Source organism: Halichoerus grypus, chromosome 12 (assembly GCF_964656455.1).
Source record: "Halichoerus grypus chromosome 12, mHalGry1.hap1.1, whole genome shotgun sequence".
Taxonomy (NCBI): domain Eukaryota; kingdom Metazoa; phylum Chordata; class Mammalia; order Carnivora; family Phocidae; genus Halichoerus; species Halichoerus grypus.
The window spans coordinates 65,716,802-65,742,244 of record NC_135723.1 but is presented as its reverse complement, the minus strand read 5'-3'; the positions used below and the strand labels follow the sequence as shown (position 1 = coordinate 65,742,244).

The 25,443-nt window shown below is 35.0% G+C and overlaps 1 protein-coding gene across 2 annotated transcripts in view; it reads right to left on the bottom strand.

The window, feature by feature from the left end:
* Positions 1-25,443, bottom strand: part of SEPTIN7 (septin 7) — a 122,056-nt gene that overhangs the window by 61,544 nt on the left and 35,069 nt on the right. The window contains exon 1 of one of the 2 annotated variants that reach the window (XM_036101069.2): positions 24,919-25,016. The exons of the other annotated variant lie outside the window; for it this stretch is intronic. Coding sequence (XP_035956962.1) covers positions 24,919-24,928 — 10 coding nt within the window. The 5' untranslated portion in view covers positions 24,929-25,016. Of the gene's footprint in view, positions 1-24,918; positions 25,017-25,443 lie in introns of those variants that run through there. 2 annotated transcript variants of the gene reach the window in all.

Below are 25,443 nucleotides of genomic sequence, written 5' to 3'. Positions count from 1 at the left end.
AGAGTGGCTGCACCAGCTTGCATTCCCACCAACAGTGTAGGAGGGTTCCCCTTTCTCCGCATCCCCGCCAACATCTGTCGTTTCCTGACTTGTTAATTTTAGCCATTCTGACTGGTGTGAGGTGGTATCTCATTGAGGTTTTGATTTGGATTTCCCTGATGCCGAGCGATGCTGAGCACTTTTTCACATGTCTGTTGGCCATTTGGATGTCTTCTTTGGAAAAATGTCTGTTCATGTCTTCTGCCCATTTCTTGACTGGATTCTTTGTTCTTTGGGTGTTGAGTTTGATAAGTTCTTTATAGATTTTGGATACTAGCCCTTTATCTGATATGTCATTTGCAAATATCTTCTCCCATTCTGTCGGCTGTCTTTTGGTTTTGTTGACTATTTCTTTTGCTGTGCAAAAGCTTTTTATCTTGATGAAGTCCCAATAGTTCATTTTTGCCCTTGCTTCCCTTGCCTTTGGCGATGTTTCTAGGAAGAAGCTGCTGCGGTTGAGGTTGAAGACGTTGCTGCCTGTGTTCTCCTTTAGGATGTTGATGGACTCCTGTCTCACATTGAGGTCTTTCAACCATTTGGAGTCTATTTTTGTGTGTGGTGTAAGAAAATGGTCCAGTTTCATTCTTCTGCATGTGGCTGTCCAATATTCCCAACACCATTTGTTGAAGAGACTGTCTTTTTTCCATTGGACATTCTTTCCTGCTTTGTCGAAGATTAGCTGACCACAGAGTTGAGGGTCCATTTCTGGGCTCTCTATTCTGTTCCACTGATCTATGTGTCTGTTTTTGTGCCAGTACCATACTGTCTTGATAATTACAGCTTTGTAATAGAACTTGAAGTCCAGAATTGTGATGTCACCAGCTTTGCTTTTCTTTTTCAATATTCCTCTGGCTATTCGGGGTCTTTTCTGGTTCCATACAAATTTTAGGATTATTTGTTCCATTTCTTTGAAAAAAGTGGATGGTATTTTGATGGGGATTGCATTGAATGTGTAGATTGCTCTAGGTAGCATTGACATCTTCACAATATTTGTTCTTCCAATCCATGAGCATGGAACGTTTTTCCATTTCTTAACTGCTAGAACTCATATAGGAATTCAGTAAAGTGGCAGAATATAAAATCAATGCACAGAAATCAGTGGCATTCCTATACACCAACAATAAGACAGAAGAAAGAGAAATTAAGGAGTCGATCCCATTTACAACTGCACCCAAAACCATAAGACACCTAGGAATAAATCTAACCAAAGAGGCAAAGAATCTGTACTCAGAAAACTATAAAATACTCAAGAAAGTCTTGAATTTCGTTCATCAGTGTTTTCTAGTTTCCAGAGTACAAGTCTTTCACTTCTTTGGTTAAGTTTTTTCCTAGATATTTTATTACTTTTGCTGCTATTATAAATGGGACTATTTTCTTAATTTCACTTTCTGCTGCTTCATTATTAGTGTATAGCAATGCAAAAGATTTCTGTACATTGATTTTGTATCCTGTGACATAACTGAATTCATTTATCAGTTCTAGTTTTGGGGGTTTTACTGTACTATTTCTTACCTCCCCCAAATCAAATCTTCTTTAAACATCTTCATCATGCAAAAGATCACAATCAGTAATTAACAAGTAGGGTCCCATGTAGACAAGAAATCCATAACCAATTGATAATGATGATTTCTCCTTATAGTAATTTTTCTTTTACTTGCCCTGATAAAGACTTTAAGATCAAACTGAAAACTGAAAACAGTATCAAATCTTTTTTTACGATTTTATTTACTTATTTATTTATTTGAGAGAGAGATCATGCAAGAGCGAGAGAGAGTGCAGCAGAGGGAGAGGGAGAAGCAGACTCCCTGCTGAGCAGGGAACTAGGGCCCAGGACCCTGAGATCATGACCCAAGCCAAAGGTAGATGCTTAACCAATTGAGCTGCCCAGGTGCCCCAACAGTGTCAGATTCTGACTATAAAATATCCTCAGAAAGCAATGTGAAATATTACATGCTGCTTTGCATGAAATAGAATTCTGTAAATACTTATTAATGACCTACTATGTACCAGGCACAAGGGATTAAAAAGGCAAAATAAGACAGAACTCCAATTCCCACTGAACTTACAGACTAGTAGGGGAGAGAAACAAGTAAGTAGATGCTATGAGCTCTATATTTAGCTATATTTAAAATGGTAGAAAACACAGAAGACTTTTAAATCAGATGGGAGTTAAAGAAGGTTTCCAGAAAGAGGTGACAACAAAGCTAGACCTTGAAGGATAAATAAAAACGAGCAAAATAAAGGTACAGAAAAGGAAGAACTCACAGACAGAAAACAGAAGTCTGAATCAATGTAATTTATTTGGATAAAATACTATGTCTGGGTTTCAGCCTCACAGCTACTAAATCAGTCTCCAGGGCCAAGGCTTGGGAACCACAAGTGATTCTGCTCTGCAGCCAATGGTAGAGAACCAATGGCCGGCATACTAAGAGAGGAAGGCTTTAAAAAAAGAATTTAAAATATATTTAGGGCTTAACGGGGGGCAGGGGGGGGAGGGAGGGAAAAGTGAGATGGAAAACTCTTAAGATAACTTAAAGAATTTGGTTTGGACAACTAACAGAAGCAATATTATAGTGGTTATTAGCACAGCATTTAACTTTAGGCTTTCTGGATAAGAATCTTACCTTTATAGCATGATTACAGCAAGCAAGATACTTGAATTTTTATGTTTCTTCGCATATCAAATTAAACATAATAGATGAACTGTGAGAAATAAACTAAATAATACATGTGAAACCTAAGCATAGTGCCTGGTACACAGTAAATACTCAATAAAAAGTACTTTTTCTTTTTTTCTTTGAAGAAACAAAACAGATGAACATAGAAAAGGGAAGGAAAAATAAGATAAAAACAGAGAGGAGGGTGCCTGGGTGGCTCAGTTGTTAAGCATCTGCCTTCGGCTCAGGTCGTGATCCCAGGGTCCTGGGATCAAGCCCCACATCGGGCTCCCTGCTCGGTGGGAAGCCTGCTTCTCCCTCTCCCACTCTCCCTGCTTGTGTTCCCTCTCTCGCTGGCTCTCTCTGTCAAATAAATAAAATTAAAAAAAAAATTAAAAAAGAAAAAGAATACAGGAAAACGTGAGAAGAAACAGGATGAATTAAGATAATGACATTTTAACTTTAACACCCCTTTCAAATTAAAAGTCAAAGATTTTACATCAATACAGAATTAGAAGAATTAAAAGTCACTTAACTTCAATCTATATTTTATCGGCTTAAAGATGGGTATAAATCTTAGAACAGGCATGGATGAATTAACAAAAATAGATGCAAATTTATATACAAGTGTACACAATTTGTTCCTATGTACAATGCACTGTAGTAGAGGCTTAGGTTATGAAGATTTAAAAACAAGTAATTCATTCTTACCCCTCCCCCACCATACACACTCCCATACAAATCTGTACACATACCCATATACACACCCTCTATTTGGGTGGGAGAAAGCTACAATTTACCATTTCATTCAAACATGGTATAATGAAGATACGCACAAGGCACTACAGCACATAGGAGAGGCAAGAAACACAAGACTGTTTTGGATCAATGAAAAGTTTCCTAGTGAAATAAAAGCTAAATTTTGAAGGGTGAGTAGGATTTAGGCAGTACTCCCAATATTCCCAAAATGAAACAAAATTTGACCTAAAAACCTAGACAACTTCAACTTTCTTAAATATGGCACCCTGCTTCACCTACCCTAACATAGGTACAGTTCTTAGCTGCACACCACCATACCAACTGTCTGTTGTAAATGGTTGCTGCCACAAGGGCCCTGAGCAGAATATCCAAATAGGCAAGATTGGTATCTAGACTTGTAACCTTCTCATGCTAATGTAGTTGCTCAAAGCCACCACTGCAGTATTTTCCCTAAAGCAAGGAGGATCTGAATTTAAGACAGTTTTGAACCTGACTCCAGAGTCCAAGTCATGTGTAGCTTCTTGAACAGCTCTCTTAAGGGTAGTGCACTCCTCTTTTTCTTTCCTTGCTCCTGCTGACTGAAATGTAACCACGATGCTCAGAGCTGAATTAACCATCTTAGACTATGAAGTATCTTGGGAAGAGAGAACATGCTCAGTGAAGCAACAAACAAGGAAGTACCTGGGACACTGAGAACTTAAAGCACAGCTATCACTTCAATCCAGAACTATTCAACTCTGGATTTTGAAATAGAGGAAGAATAAATTTCTATCTTGTCATACACTGTTATTTTAAGATTCCATTATTTATAGTCAAATTTAATCCAAGTAATATTAACAAACAAGACAAGCAAATGTAACAACAACAAAAACCTAAAAGTCTCATTTCAGTAATACAAAAAATTAAAAACTACACAAGATTTAAATTTTTTTTTTTTTTTTTTTTAGATTTTTTTTTTTTTTTTTTAATTTATTTATTTGACAGAGAGATAGCACAAGTAGGCAAAGCGGCAGGCAGAGGCAGAGGGAGAAGCAGGCTCTCCGCTGAGCAGGGAGCCCGATGCGGGGCTCAATCCCAGGACCCTGGGATCATGACCTGAGCCGAAGGCAGCTGCTTAACCGACTGAGCCACCCAGGCGCCCCAAGATTTAAATTTTTAAGAATATTAATGCAATAAACAACATGTCATTGAAATACATATTATTATGTATTAATTAATCCAAGGAGAGAACGGGAAATTCAGTATTAAGTTTTTGCTGTGTTTCCTTAGATTCTACTAATTCTCTCATTTACAAACTTTACTTTGATTTATTTGAAAGTTTCATATGATAGAAGCAAGAATAAAAACAGCAACAAAACTTAAAAATGCACAAGGCATAAACTTAGAAACAATGATAAGTTAACAGAGCATCCACAGTGAAAGACTGCCTCTCAGATACAGATAAACTAAGTGGTTAAAAAATGGAAATGCTCTGAAAAATTAATATGCTTGTCAAAAATAAATTCAAAATCCCTACCCAGAGAATGAACATATTGTCCAATTACCTATGGATTACTGATATAATCTGATCATATATCTGGCTACAAAGAAAATCAATCAATACTGAAAAATACAGAAATCTACAGGTCACATTCTCTGACTACAATGCAGTGAAATCAGAAATTAACAACAAAATAACACAATCCACCTGCCCATATAGACATAAAACAGTGTCTCCCCTCAACTCCTCTTAATCTGAAAAACTACTCAAATACAAACAAAATGAGTACTACATATGAAAACCTAAGCACTATGATTAAAGCAGTATTCAGAGAAAAACTTGTGCTTAAATAAGCCTAAAGAAAATAGATTAACCTTCAGAGTGACTTGGTGAAACTAAACTGGTACAGTTTTTCTGACAAATACATACTATAGAATACCACTTAATTCCAAAGAATGAGGTAGCTCCTTATGTACTGATATGGATGTATGTACAATATATTAAGTGACAGGAAAAAAAAACATTCACAGAACAGTATTTATAATATGGTACCATTTATATAAAAAAGAAATCTACATGGGAATGACCGACATACATAAAATTACAGAAAAATGCCAGAAGACTTGTAACAACTTAATGATGCCACTAGAACAGGGAATGGTACTGAAGGAGAAAGAAAAAGGAACTTCACTTTTTTGCTAAATGTCTTCAGAATTTATATTTTTAGAAAAATAATGTTTATTTTTTTTTAATTTTTTTATTGTTATGTTAATCCCCATACATTACATCATTAGTTTTAGATATAGTGTTCCATGATTCATTGTTTGAAAAATAATGTTTATTTTTATAAACTTTTCTTTTTTGAGGAGGAATAAACATGTGAGACATCAAAGAATGGAGTAGAAGGGTAAGGCTGGCATCGTAATGACTTTAAAGGGTCCTAGCCTCAAAATAAATAAAAAGGAATGCTGAATGTAGTGAAGCGGTGTCTTGAGTTTGGACATTAAATTATTAATTCCTACTTATATTTATTAGAGTAATATTTACTTCCATACCTAGATGTCAGATATCCTAATCATAAGTCAAAATATAGCAGTCTTGTCCTAATGCTCTCAAGGTGACCTAAAACTACAATCAACTCCTGGGGCACCTAGATGGCTCAATTGGTGCAGCATGTGACTCTTAATCTCAGGGTTGTGAGTTCGAGCCCCATGCTAGGTGTAGAGATTATTTAAAAATAAGATCTTAAAAAAAAAAAACTACAATCAGTTCTTGATCATTGTGCTTTACTAAAGGGAAAGCTACTACTGTCACTAATGCAAAATAATACAGAGCTAAAATTAGTTCCATCAACTCAAACTCTAACACAGAATTTGTGGAAACAACTTCAAGTTTACCACTGTATTATTTAGGAAACATTTAAGAATAACACAATTCAGAATTCTACATACTAGCTTAAGAAAACAAAATTATTCAATAAACTATAAACAGAATGCCTATTTGCAACATTTTATATTTCTTTATAACTAATATTTTATTTCTTACATGAATAAAATATGTAATATTTTATTTCTTTATGACTAATATTTTAAGATCTGTTAAGTGATCCAAATTAACAACTATTTTACATTTATTTGACTATGAAATGCACTATATATGTTCAGGAACAAAGTCATTATCTTTCCCTCATTTTACTGGACTTTAAGAAATAATTGGATTTAATATTTTTTCTCTCCTTGTTAAAACAAAGTATTGTAATACTTAGATGTTAAATACTTTAAGAAAATTCTAAAATAGGGGCGCCTGGGTGGCTCAGTCGTTAAGCGTCTGCCTTCGGCTCAGGTCATGGTCCCAGGGTCCTGGGATCGAGCCCCACATCGGGCTTCCTGCTCAGCGGAGAGCCTGCTTCTCCCTCTCCCACTCCCCCTGCTTGTGTTCCCTCTCTCACTGTGTCCCTCTCTGTCAAATAAATTTTAAAAAAATCTTAAAAAAAAAAAAAAAAAAAAGAAAATTCTAAAATAAGAGTAACTGAGTTTGTAATATTGCACTCATACTTTAACATTAGATACAAGTTAAAATAACCCATGTCCTCTTTGAAGCCTAACGCATGAAAGCCATGCATATCCTATCATCATTCAAGATTATTACATTTCAAGTCTAAGAATAAAACATTCATGAAATGTTTGTTCACAAGGTTTTGAAGAAAGTCATATCAATAATTATTTATAATAGTTAGGGTCAGGTTCCTTTAGGTCCTTGGGATTATAAAGGCTCTCAGAAGTCCTACAATTAAAGAGACTGTTTATCTTTGTTTTACCCAACAGCTCCTCAACTTTGCAGCCTTAGACTGTTTCCCCCAACCCCCTAAAATATCTAGTAACATATGAAACACACTTTGAGAAATACTGTGTAGTTCTTATAAATTATTTTTCCTTAATCATACATAGTTATAGAATACACAGACAGCTTAAACTTGAGGATTTTTCATTTGTATATATCACATAAACACTAAAGCACAGATGCTCCTCAGTTTTATCAATTAGTGGCTTGGAAAAACCCACCTCATTACACAAACTGTGTAATGAACACACATAATGTGGTTTTATTACCAACATCAATTTGCTAATTACGTAAAGTCTCAGAACATTAGAACAGTCCTTAGAGATACAAATCAAACCACTTAAACATTAGAAAATGAAGCCAAAGAGAAGTTAACTGACTATGCCAAGAGCACACCAAGGTAAGTGGCAGAGCAAGAACCAGAACATCCCTGTTCCAATCCGCAAGCCCTGGGGTTCTGCTCTTCATGTAAATCTGCTTCTAAATGAAGTCTCTGAGATTCTCCACGGGACTCTCCCATTGAGTAGCTGTTTTCAAACTCACATTACCACAATTTACAGAAAATAGAGAAGACTCCTCTACACACACATTTCGCATCAAAACCCAGTATACACATACATACTAGTATATTTATCTGTACTGTATAAATATATGTGCATATAAATTTAAAAGTTTAATGAAACAATACTTATGTTAAGCAAAATACACTCTATTTTCAAATCATTTCTATTTTTCATTTTTTAAAATGACTCACTAAATTGATATAATGATCCAGTTTGAAAAAGCTTGCCAAGGAGGATTCAAAGTTTCATTCAGATAAATAATCTCACTCCCAACATCCTATAGCTTCTCCATCCCAATAGCTATCCTCTGATGGACTATTATAACTGACAGAAAATACAGATATAAATAATTTCATTTTATGATTATTTATTAACAGCTGCTAAATGTTAGAACTGGGGACATTTTACCCTCAAAAGTTTAATTTTGTTGAGAAACAAACCAAAGTTAAACAAAAAGTACAGTGGGTATACATAAAGAACACTTCAATATAGCTTGAAGAATCAAGAAGACTTCACAGAGCAAGCAGCATTTCACTGAGACATGCACAGGAACTAACCAAGCAAACCAGTGAACATCTAAATAATGCTTAGATGTGGAGTGGCTTTTTAGAAAGGTGGAATCTCCAAACTCTGGTTTAGCATTTAGATAAAGAGAAAAGAAAGCATAGGAGGACAAATAAGTTTAGGAGTAAGGAGGATAAAATTATTTTTAGAGAAATAAAAAGCATCTACTAAGAGCAATCAGGCAACTTGTGAATACAGTTTTAACTGGAGACAAAACTAAAAAAAAAAAAAAATCAAGGAGCCTACAAAAACTATCACAAAGTATCAAGGCTTTTTGCTTTTCTTAAAAAAATGACACTGGAAGTCACCAGCAATAAATATTATAGGTAAAGCTTTATTAAAGAGTGAGGACATGGAATGCCACTGAGCAAACACACAATCAAAGAAAAGGCCTTACATTAAAGGACTGGCTAATGTTTTGTTAAAATAAAATGGTTATGGTATTATTTTTGACTCGCTGCTCTGACAGGTTTCATTAACAAGTACACTTGCTGTGGGGTAAGAGTGGTTTATTATTCTGCATTATGCTGTAATAAACACAAACAAACCTGGATCCTAATTCCTTCTCTGTCACTAGGAGCTTAATGACATGGACCATGTTTTATCCATTTCCAGACTTTCAGGGACTAGAAAAGCACCTGGCACTTTGTAAGTGGTCATTAAATTGTACTGAATAAATGAATGGGGAATACAAAGAGAAGAAGATGTCCTACAAGGTAGAATTTGATCAAGACCATGAATGAGATATCCAAGAGTAAAAGGATTTCAGAAAACTGAGGACCTCAGCAGCCTAGAAAAGAGGTCATATTTCAATGAGGTTTTGAAGGCTGAAGGAGCATTTCAACTATCTGGAATATCTGTAGATATAAGAGGCCACTTTTAACCATCTTACAGCAACAGTGTGGGAAAGAAAGCAAAGGATTTTTAAAAAACAGGATCTTTAACTCCTTTCAGGAGGTCTAACCGTGTTGGAATTTAAACAAGAGGAAAGCCTGGTGCTTGAGAGATGCTGTAGACCACCTTGTAGAGCTTTTCTATCTTGTCCATTGCTTGCCTACTCTTCTTTATCCCGAGGTTTGAAATCAGTTTTAAACAAATTCAAATCCTAAGTCAACCACAATACAGTAATGACCTTGAAATTCAAATCCTAAGTCGACCACAATACAGTAGTGGCCTTGATCAAAATAATAAGCTAATTATTTTAATAAAATTTATTAGCACATTACCTGACATTAAAAAATCATCTCAAATGTTATGTATTAAGGCACAGGTGTTAATTTCAGCTGAGGTAGAGATGAGACAGTGTCAAACTGTATGCAGTTCTTAACCAGAATGCACCAGTGTTACTTAAAGAGCTATTTCAAAACAGATGACTATACTCTACCCCAGAACTAAAGCCCAGAATATCCAGGCAAGGATTTCCATATATGTTTTGGAGATGCTTCCCAAAATGATTTGAAAGGTAGATGAAATTAAAAAATTCTAATAAGTAAATGATGACAGGGCAAAATGCCAGATTCACCAACATTTAAAGATGGCCAGTGAAAGGGATGCTAAACAACCAGATAAATCAGGAGGCAGGAACACAAAAAATGAGAAAGAATTGCAAGGAAAAAGTAGTCAACAATACCAAATAACAGGTTAAAAAAAGTGGCCCAGGGACAATGAGAAGTCCTCTTACTGACCTTTAAAAAAAGCAGTTTTGTATTAAGAAACCAAATGGTAAGGAGTTAAGTAATGGATGGAAAATTAAACAGTACAGATTTATTCTTTCTTTATATCTGGCTGAAAAATAAAGAGAAGGTGCTATTCTTTGTTTTGCTTTTTAGTATGCTTATCTCTGAAGATTTAATCTATCAAGAACAGTCTAGACTACACTAGATATGGATTACTTCTTCCAAGGTATTCCATTAACATGTGATCTGAGATTTGCTATAAGACTATTTCATCTCCTCAAAATGTATTAGGACTGATGTACATGCTAATACTAAAATGCAAGCTGAACAGGTTCCCTGCGACCTGGCTCTTCAATTATCTAAACAAGGTTTACTCATTTTAATTACAGTAACTGACCGCCAGTCAGTCTAAGTAATAATTCTGCTATGTAGCCAGTAGCAAACATTCCAACCAGCCATCCAATAATTACCTTCATCTACTGAATCAAAAAACTTTCACGTGCTATGTGTCTAAAGCTGGGAGGCCTTAAGGAGGATGTTTATGATATTTCTTGCTATACTCAGAGATAAAAGTACTCTTTATACAGCTCAGTTTAAGCAATTCACTACCTTTTTCTTTATCCTCGTGTTAGAAAAAAAATCTAAACGTCTACTTGGAAATTCTTTTCATGACTATTTCAAAAATGGATTACCAAAACTTTTTGGTAAAAATGCACTGCCTTTACTTAGGCTAGGGTCTGCAGCCTTACCTAGACTGTACATCAAGCTTTTGTCAGTTCTTCCACTAAACTGAAAAAGAGCTGAAACTGACAGATATTATTTACAAACTCTCCCCTCATGTTCCTCCAAAATCTTCACATTACTGCCTAAAATTCTAATGATCATTCAATAAATATTCCCTCTTAAAAATCAAGTACTCTTGTGAATACTATTAGTCCTTCATAACTTGGTGGGGAAAAATCATACATTTCCTCTAATTTCTAATTAGTAATGTCACATAAGTAACTTGAACAAAACATTACACTTCATATTTTTATTGAAATGCACAGAACAGGCATGTACAAAAATCGTATTTTGTTAGCAAGAATGCAAGCTACCTTGTTTAAAATGGGAAATAAGAGCAAATTCTCAACCATCTTTCAAATTAGCTAAGTCTGACTCTCACCAGGAAAGAGCTTTGCTGTTATACTGAATTGCAAAGTAAAAGGAAAACATGCGTGCCCTAAATGTTTATAATCAAAGGAGTTCAACCAAAGCAAAGTTCAAAGTAAGAATTAATCAAGTACTTAACCTCCTAGCTGCCGTATCATTCTTAACCACTCCTGACCTTTCTTTTCTCTTCATCACAGATATTTGGATCTTAAAACTAAATTAAGACATAAAAATGCACTAATAAATATATGCTTAAAATTAATATTTTAAGTAAAAATATTGTTAAGTAAAAATTTGATTTTAATATTTTACTTATTTACAGATTTAGTAAATAGATTATATATACAAAGTATATTCATATATACAATTATCTCAAGCCCTCTGTGAGACAGGAGTAGTTACACATAGCAGACAGCATTATTGTCCAATTGTCTCCACTCTAACACCATCCTAAATCCTCAGATTCTTAGGTGGTATGTCTCTCTCTTTTTTAATCTTAGCCCTATGCCTGACTTAGAAAAACTAGGTAAATGTTTGTTGTGATAAGAAACTGAGATTCAAAGTGATCTATCCAAGGTCAGAAAGCTCATTTGTGGCAGAAATTAGAGTTTAAAACTAGGCTAAGTACATGTTCTTTTTTAGTATAATAGCTGTTGTACTAAGTATTATAAGGTAGATTTATGTCAAATATAGAAACCTGATTTTTATTATATGCTAAAAACATAAATAAAAAGCAAATCTATAAGCAGCTCTTTTACAAAACTGCCAAAATAAATTATACATTTGAAATTTAAGCAAAACAGAGAGTTACTGGTTTCAGAACTCTATCGCATCAGGCAAATAAGATATTATCCCCATTAAGCCCAAATAATAACTCCCCTGACTCTGTACATAGCACTTTAAATGTGTACTACCAAAGCATTTATTAAATTGTTATCAGTAGCATGCACTTCCCTGGAAATTCCTTTGAGGGTTGAAGTGGTCATTTTCATTTTTATATTATCAGCTTAATCCATAATTCTTTTTTTTTTTTAAGATTTTTTATTTATTTATTTGAGAGAGAGAGAATGAGAGAGAGCACATGAGAGGGGGGAGGGTCAGAGGGAGAAGCAGACTCCCCGCCGAGCAGGGAGCCCGATGCGGGACTCGATCCAGGGACTCCAGGATCATGACCTGAGCCGAAGGCAGTCGCTTAACCAACTGAGCCACCCAGGCGCCCTTAATCCATAATTCCTAGTACTTTATTGCTGATCAGTTGTATCAGATGAATTACTACTGATCATTCAATTAAAATCTATTCTCAGGACCATGACAAGGTACTATAGAAATCTCACCATTATGTTTTACTGTAATTATTACCACTTGTAACATAATAAACAATTCATAGTCCCCTATAAAAACTTTAGTTAAGAATGAACCACAAATCATGCTTCACATTTGATTCCTTGACATGCACTATCATCTGTTTACTTGAGGGTTCTAGGTGCAAGAACAGAAGCCCTAAAGTCTAAAGCTTTCTTCCTTCTAGATATTAACCTATTTGTCTCAACTGTTAATAAATTTGGAGGCCAACCAAAAGTTCTCCAAACTCAGTTTGCCAAAATGTATGTAAATGGAACCAATGGTACCTCTACAACACTACACATCCCTGCAAATAATTTTCACTTCCAAGCTAAATTTTTCCAGGGTTTTATCCCCATTAGTCATTTTTATGGCAGTCCCAAATTGTAATTTTACTACCTTTCTTTTAAGCATCAAAAAAAGGTCAAATTATTTCTTCTACTCATATGCCAGTTAATTCTATAATTAAATATTAGTTTTTAAACCTTTCAAAATTATTTCACCTACTTCTTTTCCACTTTCCTCCCTGAAAATTCAGTCCAAAAATCATTATCTGGGTCTGAGAAAGGAAGGTAACCATGTTGGAGGGAGAGCTACAGTGGCCCAAGAGCAGTGTGTTAGAGTCTGCAAAATGAAGATGGCTTCCAAAGGTGCCCTGGGAGAAGGCCTGAACTGAAAAAGGATGAGGAGGGCATCTGTGTGAGAAGACTAGCGTGGCATGGAGTGTCACAGCACTTGAGAGGGGTGAGCAGGGCCACTGCATCAGAGAGTAGAGGGGAGAGTAGAGGGCAATATAGCTGATTAGTTATCTAGAGGGGGAACTGATCAAGTAAGTAAACATATTAGGATAATGGTTTCTTACCCTAGAAGCACAAAGAAAAGATGAAAGGTAGAAGGACCCCTGTGGTAACAAACTGAAATTGGAAATATCGGTGTTAACAGTTTTCAATACATATGTTGAGAGAGATAGATACAGATTAATATAAATGTAAATGTATACGTGTCTATATGTAAGCATATACATATGTATAGAAACATACATTTGTTATTTTCTGATTTTGATAGTGGATTATGGTTATGTAAGAGAATATACCAAGGTAGGGAAACACACAAGTATCATGCATCTCAAATGCTTGGGGGGAGGGAGAAGAAAGTTATATACTCTACCTGTAACTTTTGTGCTTAGGAACTGTTTCAAAATTAATTAAAACATTATTTCAGCACAAGAATCACTATAAATCAATGCCACAGGTTTCTAATTACATTAAATACTTTGTACCCATAGTTCCCAATTTTTTAGATAAATAGATTCTCTTTAGAGAATCTATATATCACAAACTATCCCCAGAAAAAAATACATGATGAAAATCTCAGTTATATTTCAGGAAGTTTAGTCAGTGAACTCATTTTGTGCTCCTGTTTCCCTAAAAAACCTGATCCAGAATCTTCAGTAACTTAGCTACTGCCTTAAATTATCACTCCTACATAGTAAAATGTATTTAAAAAAAAAAAAAAGACTCAAATGTAAATGCATGAAAATTACATACTTAAATGTGTTTCTGTTCATTCAAGAAGAAAATTTAAATAAAATTAACAAGGTTGACTTTCCCAACTTTAATCACCTTTGTAAGGTCTTTCATGGCAGACAGGTTATACCTTTCCAACCTTTAAAATAATTCTGAGGTTCTGAAGCTCAATGGTGAACAAGTATGGTTTGTTGGCATAAAACTATCTTTCCAACAAATCTACCTGTTGTATACCAAAGCATGAAATGATAGAGAACTTCCTGCTTTGGAACAGAGTAAACCTGGTTCCTAACACAAAAACCACTCAATCTATAAATGCTCTGGAGAGAAAAATGTACTAAAAGTATGAAGGGGAAATTCTGACCTCCTGTCTATAGTTATAGCTAGAAAGAAGAGACATTAATACTATTTCATATTTAAAACAATTTCAGAGACATGTGACACATTACCTAGGAAAAGGATGGACCCACCTGACCAACAAATAGTACCTGATCTCCATGCCCTAGATTATGGATGATTTCAAAATTGCCCCTTAAGGATCAAGAAACAGCAGCCTGCCATGCCAAAAGAAAAACCACACACTAAAAGAATCTCTCCTGGGGCACCTGGGTGGCTCAGTCAGTTAAGCGTCTGCCTTCAGCTCAGGTCATGATCCCAGGGTCCTGGGATGGAGTCCCACATGGGGCTCCCTGCTCAGTGGGGAGTCTGCTTGTCCCTCTGCCTGCCGCTCTATCTACTTGTACACTCTCTCTGTCAAATAAATAAAATCTTTAAAAAAAAAAAAATTTCTCCTGTGTGGAAAGTGAAAATTCCACAAAGAAGTTACACTGACAAAGGTTTCCTTCATTACCTTGTCTTCAAAGTCCTAAGTACCTTTCTTTGCATATAGTACCATCTTTTTAAAATTTAATATTGTTAGTGGCTCAGTCAGTTGGGCATCTGACTCTTGATTTTGGCTCAAGTCATGATCTCAGGGTTGTGGCATCAAGCCCCATGTAGGGCTCCAAATTCAACAAGAGTCTGCTTCTCTCCCTCTCCCACTGCCCCTCTGCCCTCAAATAAATAAATCTTTAAAACAAAATTAATATTGACAGACATGTAAACTTCTCCTTTCTGTCCCAAAGTCTAATTAAAATTAAAATCAAAAAAGTTTCATAACTTTTATTTCAGTCCATCTATCCAGTGAATCTTGAGTATATTCAATATCAAGAAAACAATTTCCCTATGGCTGGAAAACATCAGCATTCTCACCTCTCTTCTCTAATTTAGCCCATTTACTATAAAGTTTATTTTAGGGCTCTCAGAAAGGCCGTTAAAAGGGTGACTATGTTTTCCAACATAAAGTATCTTAAATGATCTTTTATTTTTCTTATAATTTTTTTATTCATAAATGTACTCTTTTATCCCCATCCCCCCACCCACCTCCCTGTTTTCAAAAGACTATGATCTATTTTCAAAGACTGTATTACAATAGAACATGTATGAGAAGCCAAAATAGATTAAGAATTATAATTCAAGGATTAACCTATATATATTTTAAAAATCCCCGACTTTTTTTTTTTTAAGCCTACTAAATGAAACGGGGATATTATCCAGACTACATTTCTTATATATGTCAATCCAGGCATTACCCCTGTTACAAAATTGAAAAACTCCCAATCTATAAAACTGTTTTGTGTTTTTCTGAATTATACTGTTCCACAATTAAAATACTGAAAGTAAATCAGATAAAGAATTAAGTGTATAAAACGTGAATATATTAACTACTAAAAATATCATGTACCGTTTTCCCAGGAATTAGTAGTGTATGATTTAAGACAGTGGTGTGTGGTTTTTAGCTATAGTCTTATTCCTCTAACTCCCACCAGCATGTGGTTTGTGTATTTCTTACGCCAGTTATCATTTAATGATGTAGTTAACTTGTATACTTTTATCCTCCTCTACTATTCCCTTACAGTGTCTTCATCTACATTTACATTCTTCCCTTCAGAAGCATCCATGGAATGAATAGCCCCAACTTCAATTATACTATACATCTCAAATTCAGGCAGAAAATATTTTCTCTTTTTTAAAAGTATATATTTAGTAGAACAAAGTTTCAAGAAAATAATTTGCCAATATGTGTCAAGAGCCACAGAATGTTGAAACATTTTGCTACAGTAATCCTACTTCAGGGACTATCAACAAATCAATAAAGATACTGCCCTCTGTTTCCCAACACACATACACAGACCCTGTGTGTTTAAGGATCTTCACTGCCATGTTATTTGTAACGGTATAGGGGTAAAAACAAACTTAATGTCCATTAGTGGAGAAATAAATTACAAAAATTATGGTATGTTCAATCATAGATTAGAATATTATGCAGTCATTAAACATCATAGTTAAAATGTGACCAAATTTTCCCTTCCATAAATTTTTACTGTAGCATTATTATGAGGTAAAAGAGAGAAAATCATTCAAATATCAAATGAAAAAGCAATGGCTAAAATTTGAGATAGCCACCTTTGGAAATATTATACAACTGTCAAAAGTAAAATATTGAGGATAAATACAGCAAAATGTTAACGATAATTATCTCTTGTCATTTTTACTTTTCTTTATTTCTTTTTAGTATTTCCTAATTTTCAGGTATTTCAGGTATTGTTATGGAAAAGTCTCCTTTTCAGAGAGGCAGATCTTCCCTGGATAACTCTAAACAGATCCCATCATGCTTATTTTCTTCCTAGAAAATAACACAATCTGTAATTATTTTACATATTGTTTGCCTACCTCCCTAAATTAACATACTCTAGTAATTTTCCTACACAAGTCACAACATAATTACTGTAATTTATAACTCTAATAATGTGGTATTTATATAGGAAAAACTATAGAATGACCTAAACCAAAGGTTGGAAAGAGAAGCAACCGTGCACATATATTTTTAAAATTCAAGCTTGTAATAAATGGTTTGGGGAGAACTACTTAACCATTTAAAAAATAAAATAAACATCAAATTCCTGTCTCATAACTCACATCAAAAAAAAAAAAATCCACATGGATTTAAGATTGTAGAATAAAAAGTTTAAGCTATAAAATACAGTGGAATCCCCAGTAACTTCAATCAAGCAGGAAGACATCAAGAACAAAAGCCGTAAGAAAAAAGACTGCATGGACAATATAAAATCAAGTTAAAACACAACACAGAAAAAATTCTGGCAAAAAATGCCAATACCTAATAACAAATACTACTACTACTAATAATAATATGAATACTAATAATAATAAATACCTTAGAGTACCTGTATCTTATTAAAGAAAAAAATGAGCACAGCTTTTTAAATTAAACTAGAGGGCGCCTGGGTGGCTCAGTTGGTTAAGCGACTGCCTTCGGCTCAGGTCATGGTCCTGGAGTCCCGGGATCGAGTCCCGCATCGGGCTCCCTGCTCAGCGGGGAGTCTGCTTCTCCCTCTGACCCTCCTCCCTCTCATGCTCTCTGTCTCTCGTTCTCTCTCTCTCAAATAAATAAATAAAATCTTTAAAAAAAAAAAAAAATAAAAAAAATAAATTAAACTAGAATATGCTACTTACAAAAGAATCAATACCAAAGATAAATAAATACTAAAAAAAATTAAGTTAACCAGTAACAATAAAATACAGATGAAAATAAGATACCAATTTTTAGGCATTAGATTGGCAAAAAAAAAAAGATTATAATATCCACCGTTGGCAATATGCAGAGAAAGGAGTATTGTTAACACTAGGTGAGTGGGCAAAATGGTATACCAACTATTCTAGGGCAATTTGGTATTATCTGTTAAAATGCTTAGGGGCGCCTGAGTGGCTCAGTCGGTTGAGCGTCTGCCTTTGGCTCAGGTCATGATCCCAGAGTCCTGGGATCAAGCCCCATGTTGGGCTCCCTGATCGGCAGGGACCTGTTTCTCCGTCTCCCCTGCTTGTGCTCTCTCTCTGTAATAAATAAAATCTAAAATAATAATGATAAAATAAAATAAAATAAAACCCTTAAACACAGCAATTCAAACTTTCAAAGTTTTATCCTAAGGAATTAATTAAAAATGCAAGGACAGACAGAACTATAACCGTGTTTATTTGTAATCATCCTGATGTTGAACAACCTGGCAAATTATGGTATATCCAACCTATACAAGCCATTAAAATTTATGACTCAAGCATAGCTAGGTTATCAAAGAATACCTAACATCAAAAGATGATCACAATTTACTGCTAATTTTAGAGGGCAATCACAGAACATCACAGATACATAAACAAGAATACTGTATGATTCTATCATTCAGTTATCATTGAGTGACAGATTTTGGTGATATTTATTTTCATTTTACTTTTCTGCATTTCTTAATTTCTATGAATGAAACATATTAACTTTATTACAAAAGCACCTTTTAAAATACACGGATGAAAACCTAGAATTAATTAAAAAATTAAAATAGTGGATATGTGAAATTATGTGATTTCTTTTTTCCCAAAACTTCCTCTGCTTTAAATTACTTCTTTTAAGATAAAATTCACATACCATAAATTTCACCATTTTAAAGTATACAATTCAGTGGTTCTTCTATATTCACAACATTTTGCAATCATCGATTACTTTTATTACTAAAAGTAAAATAAAAATAGAGCTCAAGGAAGAAATTTTTGAAATACTACTCAAAGCATTTCAAGTCTCCAACATATCTTAACTTCAGAATTAAACATAATACCACTGAATGCTGAATAACCTAAAAACAAAATGAGTCAATATTACCTTTCAATTTCTTCAAATAACTCTGGAGGTTATTACAATTCAAACACCAACAAGAAGGTGAGAGAAAATGACAATTATGACAGACAATGTATATCCTATTACCGACTAAACATGTCCTAAACTTCAGCTTGTAAGTCATATACAAGAAACACATTATGATAAACTTGAATCCCCAAGATGGCCAAAGCAGCGTAAGTTCCCTCCCACTGAAAAAAATAGAAATGCCAATCCTGCTACTAAAGACATCTGGTGGGGCGCCTGGGTGGCTCAGTCGTTAAGCGTCTGCCTTCAGCTCGGGTCATGATCCCAGGGTCCTGGGATGGAGCCCCGCATCGGGCTCCCTGCTCGGCGGGAAGCCTGCTTCTCCCTTTCCCACTCCCCCTGCTTGTGTTCCCTCTCTCGCTGTGTCTCTCTCTGTCAGATAAATAAATAAAATCTTTAAAAAAATAAAATAAAGACATTTGGTATAGGTCAAATACATCATTACAAACACTAAATAAAGAACACCTCTACCATAAAAATTGTATGAAATTCAAGATTACAGAAATGATAGAACTGTGGATTTTATCCTCTTAAGAATTAAAAGTACAAACTTCCATTATAAGTCACGGGAATGTAAAGTACAGCATAGGAAATACAGTCAGTAATACTGTCATAACTTCGTATGGTAACAGACGGTAAGGTCATTTATTCATGGTAATGCACAGAACTGTCAATTCACTGTATAGTATGCCTGAAACTAATAATACTAGAGGTCAATTATACTTCAATTTTAAAAAAGAATTCAAAATAATAGATTTTTTTAATTTTATTGTTATGTTAATCACCATACATCATTAGTTTATTTTATTATGTTATGTTAATCACCATACATCATTAGTTTGTGATATAGCGTTCCATGATTCATTGTTTGTGTATAACACCCAGTGCTCCATTTAATATGTGCCCTCTTTAATACCCATCACCAGGCTAACCCATCCCCCCACCCACTCCCCTCTAGAACCCTCAGTTTGTTTCTCAGAGTCCACAGTCTCTCATGGTTCGTCTCCCCCTCCAATTTCCCCCCCCTTCATTTTTCCCTTCCTACTATCTTTTTTTTTTTTTTTTAAACATATAATGTGTTAACTTGTTTCAGAGGTACAGGTCTGTGATTCATCAGTCTTACACAATTCACAGCGCTCACCATAGCACATACCCTCCCCAATGTCTATCGCCCAGCCACCCCATCCCTCCCACTCCCCACCACTCCAGCAACCCTCAGTTTGTTTCCTGAGATTAAGAATTCCTCATATCAGTGAGATCATATGATACATGTCTTTCTCTGACTAACTTATTTTGCTTAGTATAATACCCTCCAGTTCCAACCACGTCGTGGCAAATGGCGAGATTTCAGGGTTTTTTGATGGCTGCAAAATAATAGATTTAATATCACTTGTTTTCAAAACTATTTTCTGGTAAGATAAAGCAATCTATAGTCTGAGTTCTACCTCCTTGGAGAATTCTAGTAAAATCAGGATTTTACAATTAACTTTTTACTTCTCAGCATAGTCAAGTATAATTAAGAAGCACACAAGAGACAGTCAAATTTCAAGCCCAAATATGGTTGACACTTTGCTGAATTAGAGACCTAAGTGTCTTCATTATTTAATATGCCTGATATTGAGTTTTAAACTAAATTTTCAAATAAAGATTCAAAATCAAGAATTCCAATCTGTTTATCCTGGTGGCAATCAAGTTCTTCAAAATCTAGGCTAGCCTACCTTTCCAACCTAATTTTCAACTATTATAACGTCCTGTCTTGGGAGTCAGATCCTAAAGTCAATGTTCAGTGCAGATTAATCTTGAAAACCCCCTATATCACCCATAAACCGCAATTACATACAAAACTGACAACCTGTTTTTCTTCCTACACCAAAACAGATACTTGTGTCTGAAAATATAAAAAGTAACTAGTTTACATTAATGCACCATATTGTCACTATGCTAACATTCAGCAACGTAAAATATTCACCATATGAAAGTATGTGGAAGCTGAAAATGACTGGGGAAAGAGAAAATTTACCTCTCCTACTTCATGCCTGCCCTAGGCTACACAACTCATTTCAGTGGAATGGCAGAAAAAACCGCTCACACAAGTATTTAAGTTCTCTAATTCTCAATCATTCCTGCCCCGCTATCCCCTCTCACTTCTTTGTCTCTTCCATTTTTTTAGGAAAAACAGAACATCCAGATGAAATCATATAAGTTCAAGGCATATTGGACTCACTCTACTGAGCTCTGCACCCTATCCAATACCCCCAAATGAGCCTCTGCATAGTACTTAAGAACACACCAGACTGAGAAGTAGACTGGGTTTGGTTTTACCATCTGCTTAGCAATGTGACCATGGGCAAGTAACCTAATCTCTCCATGCCTCAGTTTCTCTCTCTCTAAAATGGGGATAACAATAATACCGACTTCACAGGGTTGTTGTTAAGGTTTGTATGAGTTAGGTACGTACTCAGAACACTGCCTGATACATAATAGGTTATGCAGGTATTAGCTATTATTTTCCCAACTGGACCTTCCACTCAATGTCTATCCCAATTCTATTCTTCAAAAATCTGTCCTACTACCTCTCCTCCTCAAATAAGGCAAAAATAATCTCCAACTAGGGACAAGTTTTCCAAAGCCTTCAACTTCTATGGCCCTTAATTTTTGTATGCCTCCACTGATTCATATGTACTTCCTAGAAATGTTACTTACCTTTTTATGTATACTTTATGTTGTCACATAAATTATAAACTCCTTTACGATATGGGAATATACACTATGCCTCCCTGATACAAGGCACTTAAGTACTCAATAAATTTTGCTTTTGAGGCAAGGTTACTAAATAAAGGTCTCCCAACAAAGGACAGAGTTTCATAAAGAAATCAACTGTTAAATATAGATTTTTCAGTTTGTAAAAATATATTAAGTCTTAAACCAAGAATCGTGGGGCGCCTGGGTAGCTCAGTCGTTAGGCGTCTGCCTTTGGCTCAGGTCACGATCCCAGGGTCCTGGGATCGAGCCCCGCATCGGGCTCCCTGCTCCTCGGGAGGCTGGCTTCTCCCTCTCCTGCTCCCCCTGCTTGTGTTCCCTCTCTCGCTCTGTCTCTCTCTGTCAAATAAATAAATAAAATCTTTAAAGAAAAAAAAAATAAGAATCGTTATTATACTAAAACTACTCTGAGTTTATATCTCAAAAATGAAGACTTACAGAATGGCTAAAACTAACAACACAAGGTGCTGCTGAGGATGCAGAGAAAGGGGAACCCTCTTGTACTGTTGGTGGGAATGCAAACTGGTGCAGCCACTCTGGAGAACAGTTTGGAGGTTCTTCAAAATGTTAAAAATAGAACTACCCTATGACCCAGCAATTGCACTACTAGGTATTTATCCAAACAATACAAAAATACAGATTCGAAGGGCTACATGCACTCCGATGTTTATAGTAGCATTATCAACAATAGCCAAACTATGGATGGAGTCCAAATGTCCATCCACTGATGAATGGATAAAGAAGATGTGAGATATGTGGGGGTGTGTATGTACGTACACACACACACACACACACACACACACAGGAATATTACTCAGCCATCAAAAAGAATGAAATCTTGCCATTTGCAATGATGTGGATGGAGCTACAGTGTATTATACTAAGTAAAATAAGCCAATAAATACCATATGATCTCACTCATATGCGGAATTTAAGAAAGAAAACAGATGTACATATGGGAAGGGAGAAAACAAAAAAGAAGAGAGGAAAACAAGCCATAAGAGACTCTTAGTGATAGAGAACAAACTGAAGGTTGATGGGTGATGGGTATGAAGGAGGGCACTAGTGATGAGCACTGGGTGTTGTATATGATAAGTCACTGAATTCTCAGAAACCATTATTGCACTGTATGTTAACTAAGTAAAATTTAAATTAAAAAAAATGAGGACTTAGCTTATAAGGAGTAAGTAAAGAATAATAAAGTAAGGTTAGCTTTAGCTTTCTGTGATTTGCAAACAAAGCTGTTAGATTTGGCCTAAAGTCAGAAAAACCAACCATGTATTAGACACTTAAAAGATGACTATGTGTTAGACACTCCCAACTATGTAGATGAAAAGACTTAACTCCTTGCTTTCAACAAGTCTATACACAGACAGCTAATTAAACAATAACGTTCAAGGTGAAGTGGGTCAGGATATTAACACCCATTCTCCCCCCCTCAGCTGACGTCGTATCGAGGAAAAGAAAAAACAAAAGTTGTAGTTCACAAAAGGACTGACCAGAAACTAATAAACAATATACTTTCTGAGATTGCATATTTCCTCTAAAAATCATTTCAGCTGACTTAAATCTTTTTCACCTGGAAAAATGTCAGAGATTTTGAACCAAATATCTGGCCTTGATCCCCAGATATTATTCTACTAAGTATATGTTCAAGAAGTTATCCTTCAAACTAAAATTTTAATATCGAAAATTTTTTTTAATTGTTATGGTGCTCCTAACAGACCTAGAAACTTTTCTTACAAATTACAAAATGATCTTATATCTGTTTACAGTTTGTCATTTAAGATCATAAATGTTATATATGTAAAGGTAATATTTAGTATTTCTTCACATATAATGATGTTAACTGCCCTACAAAAGGAAAAGTATGTTCTGAATGTTTTATCCATCTATCTATTTAGACCCACCTCTGCTTCACAGCAGCAATTTGCAAGCTGGGTATACTACGCTTCTACTCAACCAGAGACAGGCAAATTAACCAACTCTACCAAACATCAAGTTTGCAGACTTTGTACCATGTTTTAACTATTTAAACTATCGTAACACAGATATTTCCAAACAACCACAAAGTGACCATCAGGTAAAATATTCTGGTCAATTGATAAAATATTCTTCCCTTCAATGAAGGAGTATTTCAGAGTTAATTCAATTAATCTAATTCAACACCCAAATAAAAACAACAGGAGCTGAATGTAATTAGCAAAAATTAATGAACACTACAAAAAAGACCCAGCATCAACTCAATTGTCCTTGTCAAGGACAGTGAATCCATTATCCTTTCACCTTCTTAAAACATATAGAGAAACACAGTTTCATCATCCTCAGGATTTACATTCTAAAGTCAGCCTATATGAGGTGAAAATATTATATATTTAAAATTACTACTCTTATATATGATACACTGTTTCTTCAACTATAACAACGATGGTACCAACATACAGTCAAAATAACCTTCGACAATCTCTTAAAATGGACTTCACGCAGGGTATGGTGTTCACGGGATAAAACACATAAGAAAAATGAGACTGAATTAGAGAACAAAGCCATATTTCACTCACTACAGAGCTTATACTCATTGAATGAATTTCCAGGGTAATCACTTGCATGATTATGAACCTCTACCCCACCCTTCTTTCTCAAATTCAGAGCATGTATGTTTAAGTTAAATGCTCATGTGATATGACTCCACTACAGTATATAAGCCAGAGAACAAAATTATCCTGTAATAAGTAACCACCAGACACTATTTCCTTTTGTAGCATTACCAACTGAAGAGAATTTCTTTATAGTGTTCTATTCCTCTACCACCCCCACTGCTTTTCAACTTTTACTTAGTTTCTAAAATTGTGCCACCTTAAAAAAAAAGAGGCAAGAAAATATATAATTCCTATCATGCCACCAAGTTAAACTTTAAGATGTATTCACATAAGGGGTACCTGGGTGGCTCAGTCGGTTAAATATCTGATTTCGGCTCAGGTGATGATCTCAGGGTCCTGGGATGGATCCCTGTGTGGAGCTCCCCACTCAGTGAGGAGTCTACTTGTCCCTCTGCCCCTCCCCCCTGCTCATGTGCTTGCATGCGTGCTCTCGCTCTCTCTCTCTAATAAATAAAATCTTTTAAAAAAATGTACTCACATAATAAAACACGATTCCTACAGTCATTCAGGCTATTGTCTTCTTAAATTCATTGAGCTGATTAATAACTTAAAACTCAGATCAAAATCCAATTTTAGTAAGAAAACATATCTTACCCACAACCATAAGTGTGAATTCAAACCCTCTCTTCACTGATTTTCTGTATACTTGATTTGGGAGATTTGCAAATCCCACATAGCCTTCAAGGTTCTTCTGTTGCTGAGAAAAGCAAAAAAGTCCAAGTTATTCATGTATCAACAAAAGTCTTCTGTCACACATTTCAAATTCCCGTCAATAACCTATTTTAGAAAACTATACAAACTATTATTCAAAGCAAATCAAATTGATTTTATAGTGTTACCAATAAAAGTATTAATTGCAGCAATAAACAAAATGAATTAGGAATATGAGTGATTTGACAATATAATGGTCAATTATAAAAACACATGGGCAAAAAGTAAAAACTAAAGAAACGTGCCTCAGAGCAAAGATTTCAACTTACAATGAGTCAATAACAAGACTCTGACCAATCAGCTAAAAAAAAAATAACAATAAAAAATAAAGGGTTTTTCATAATAAAAAAATTCAAATCCCCTTATAGTAAGAACTCTTTGAATTATCCCTTTGCTCATACTAATTAC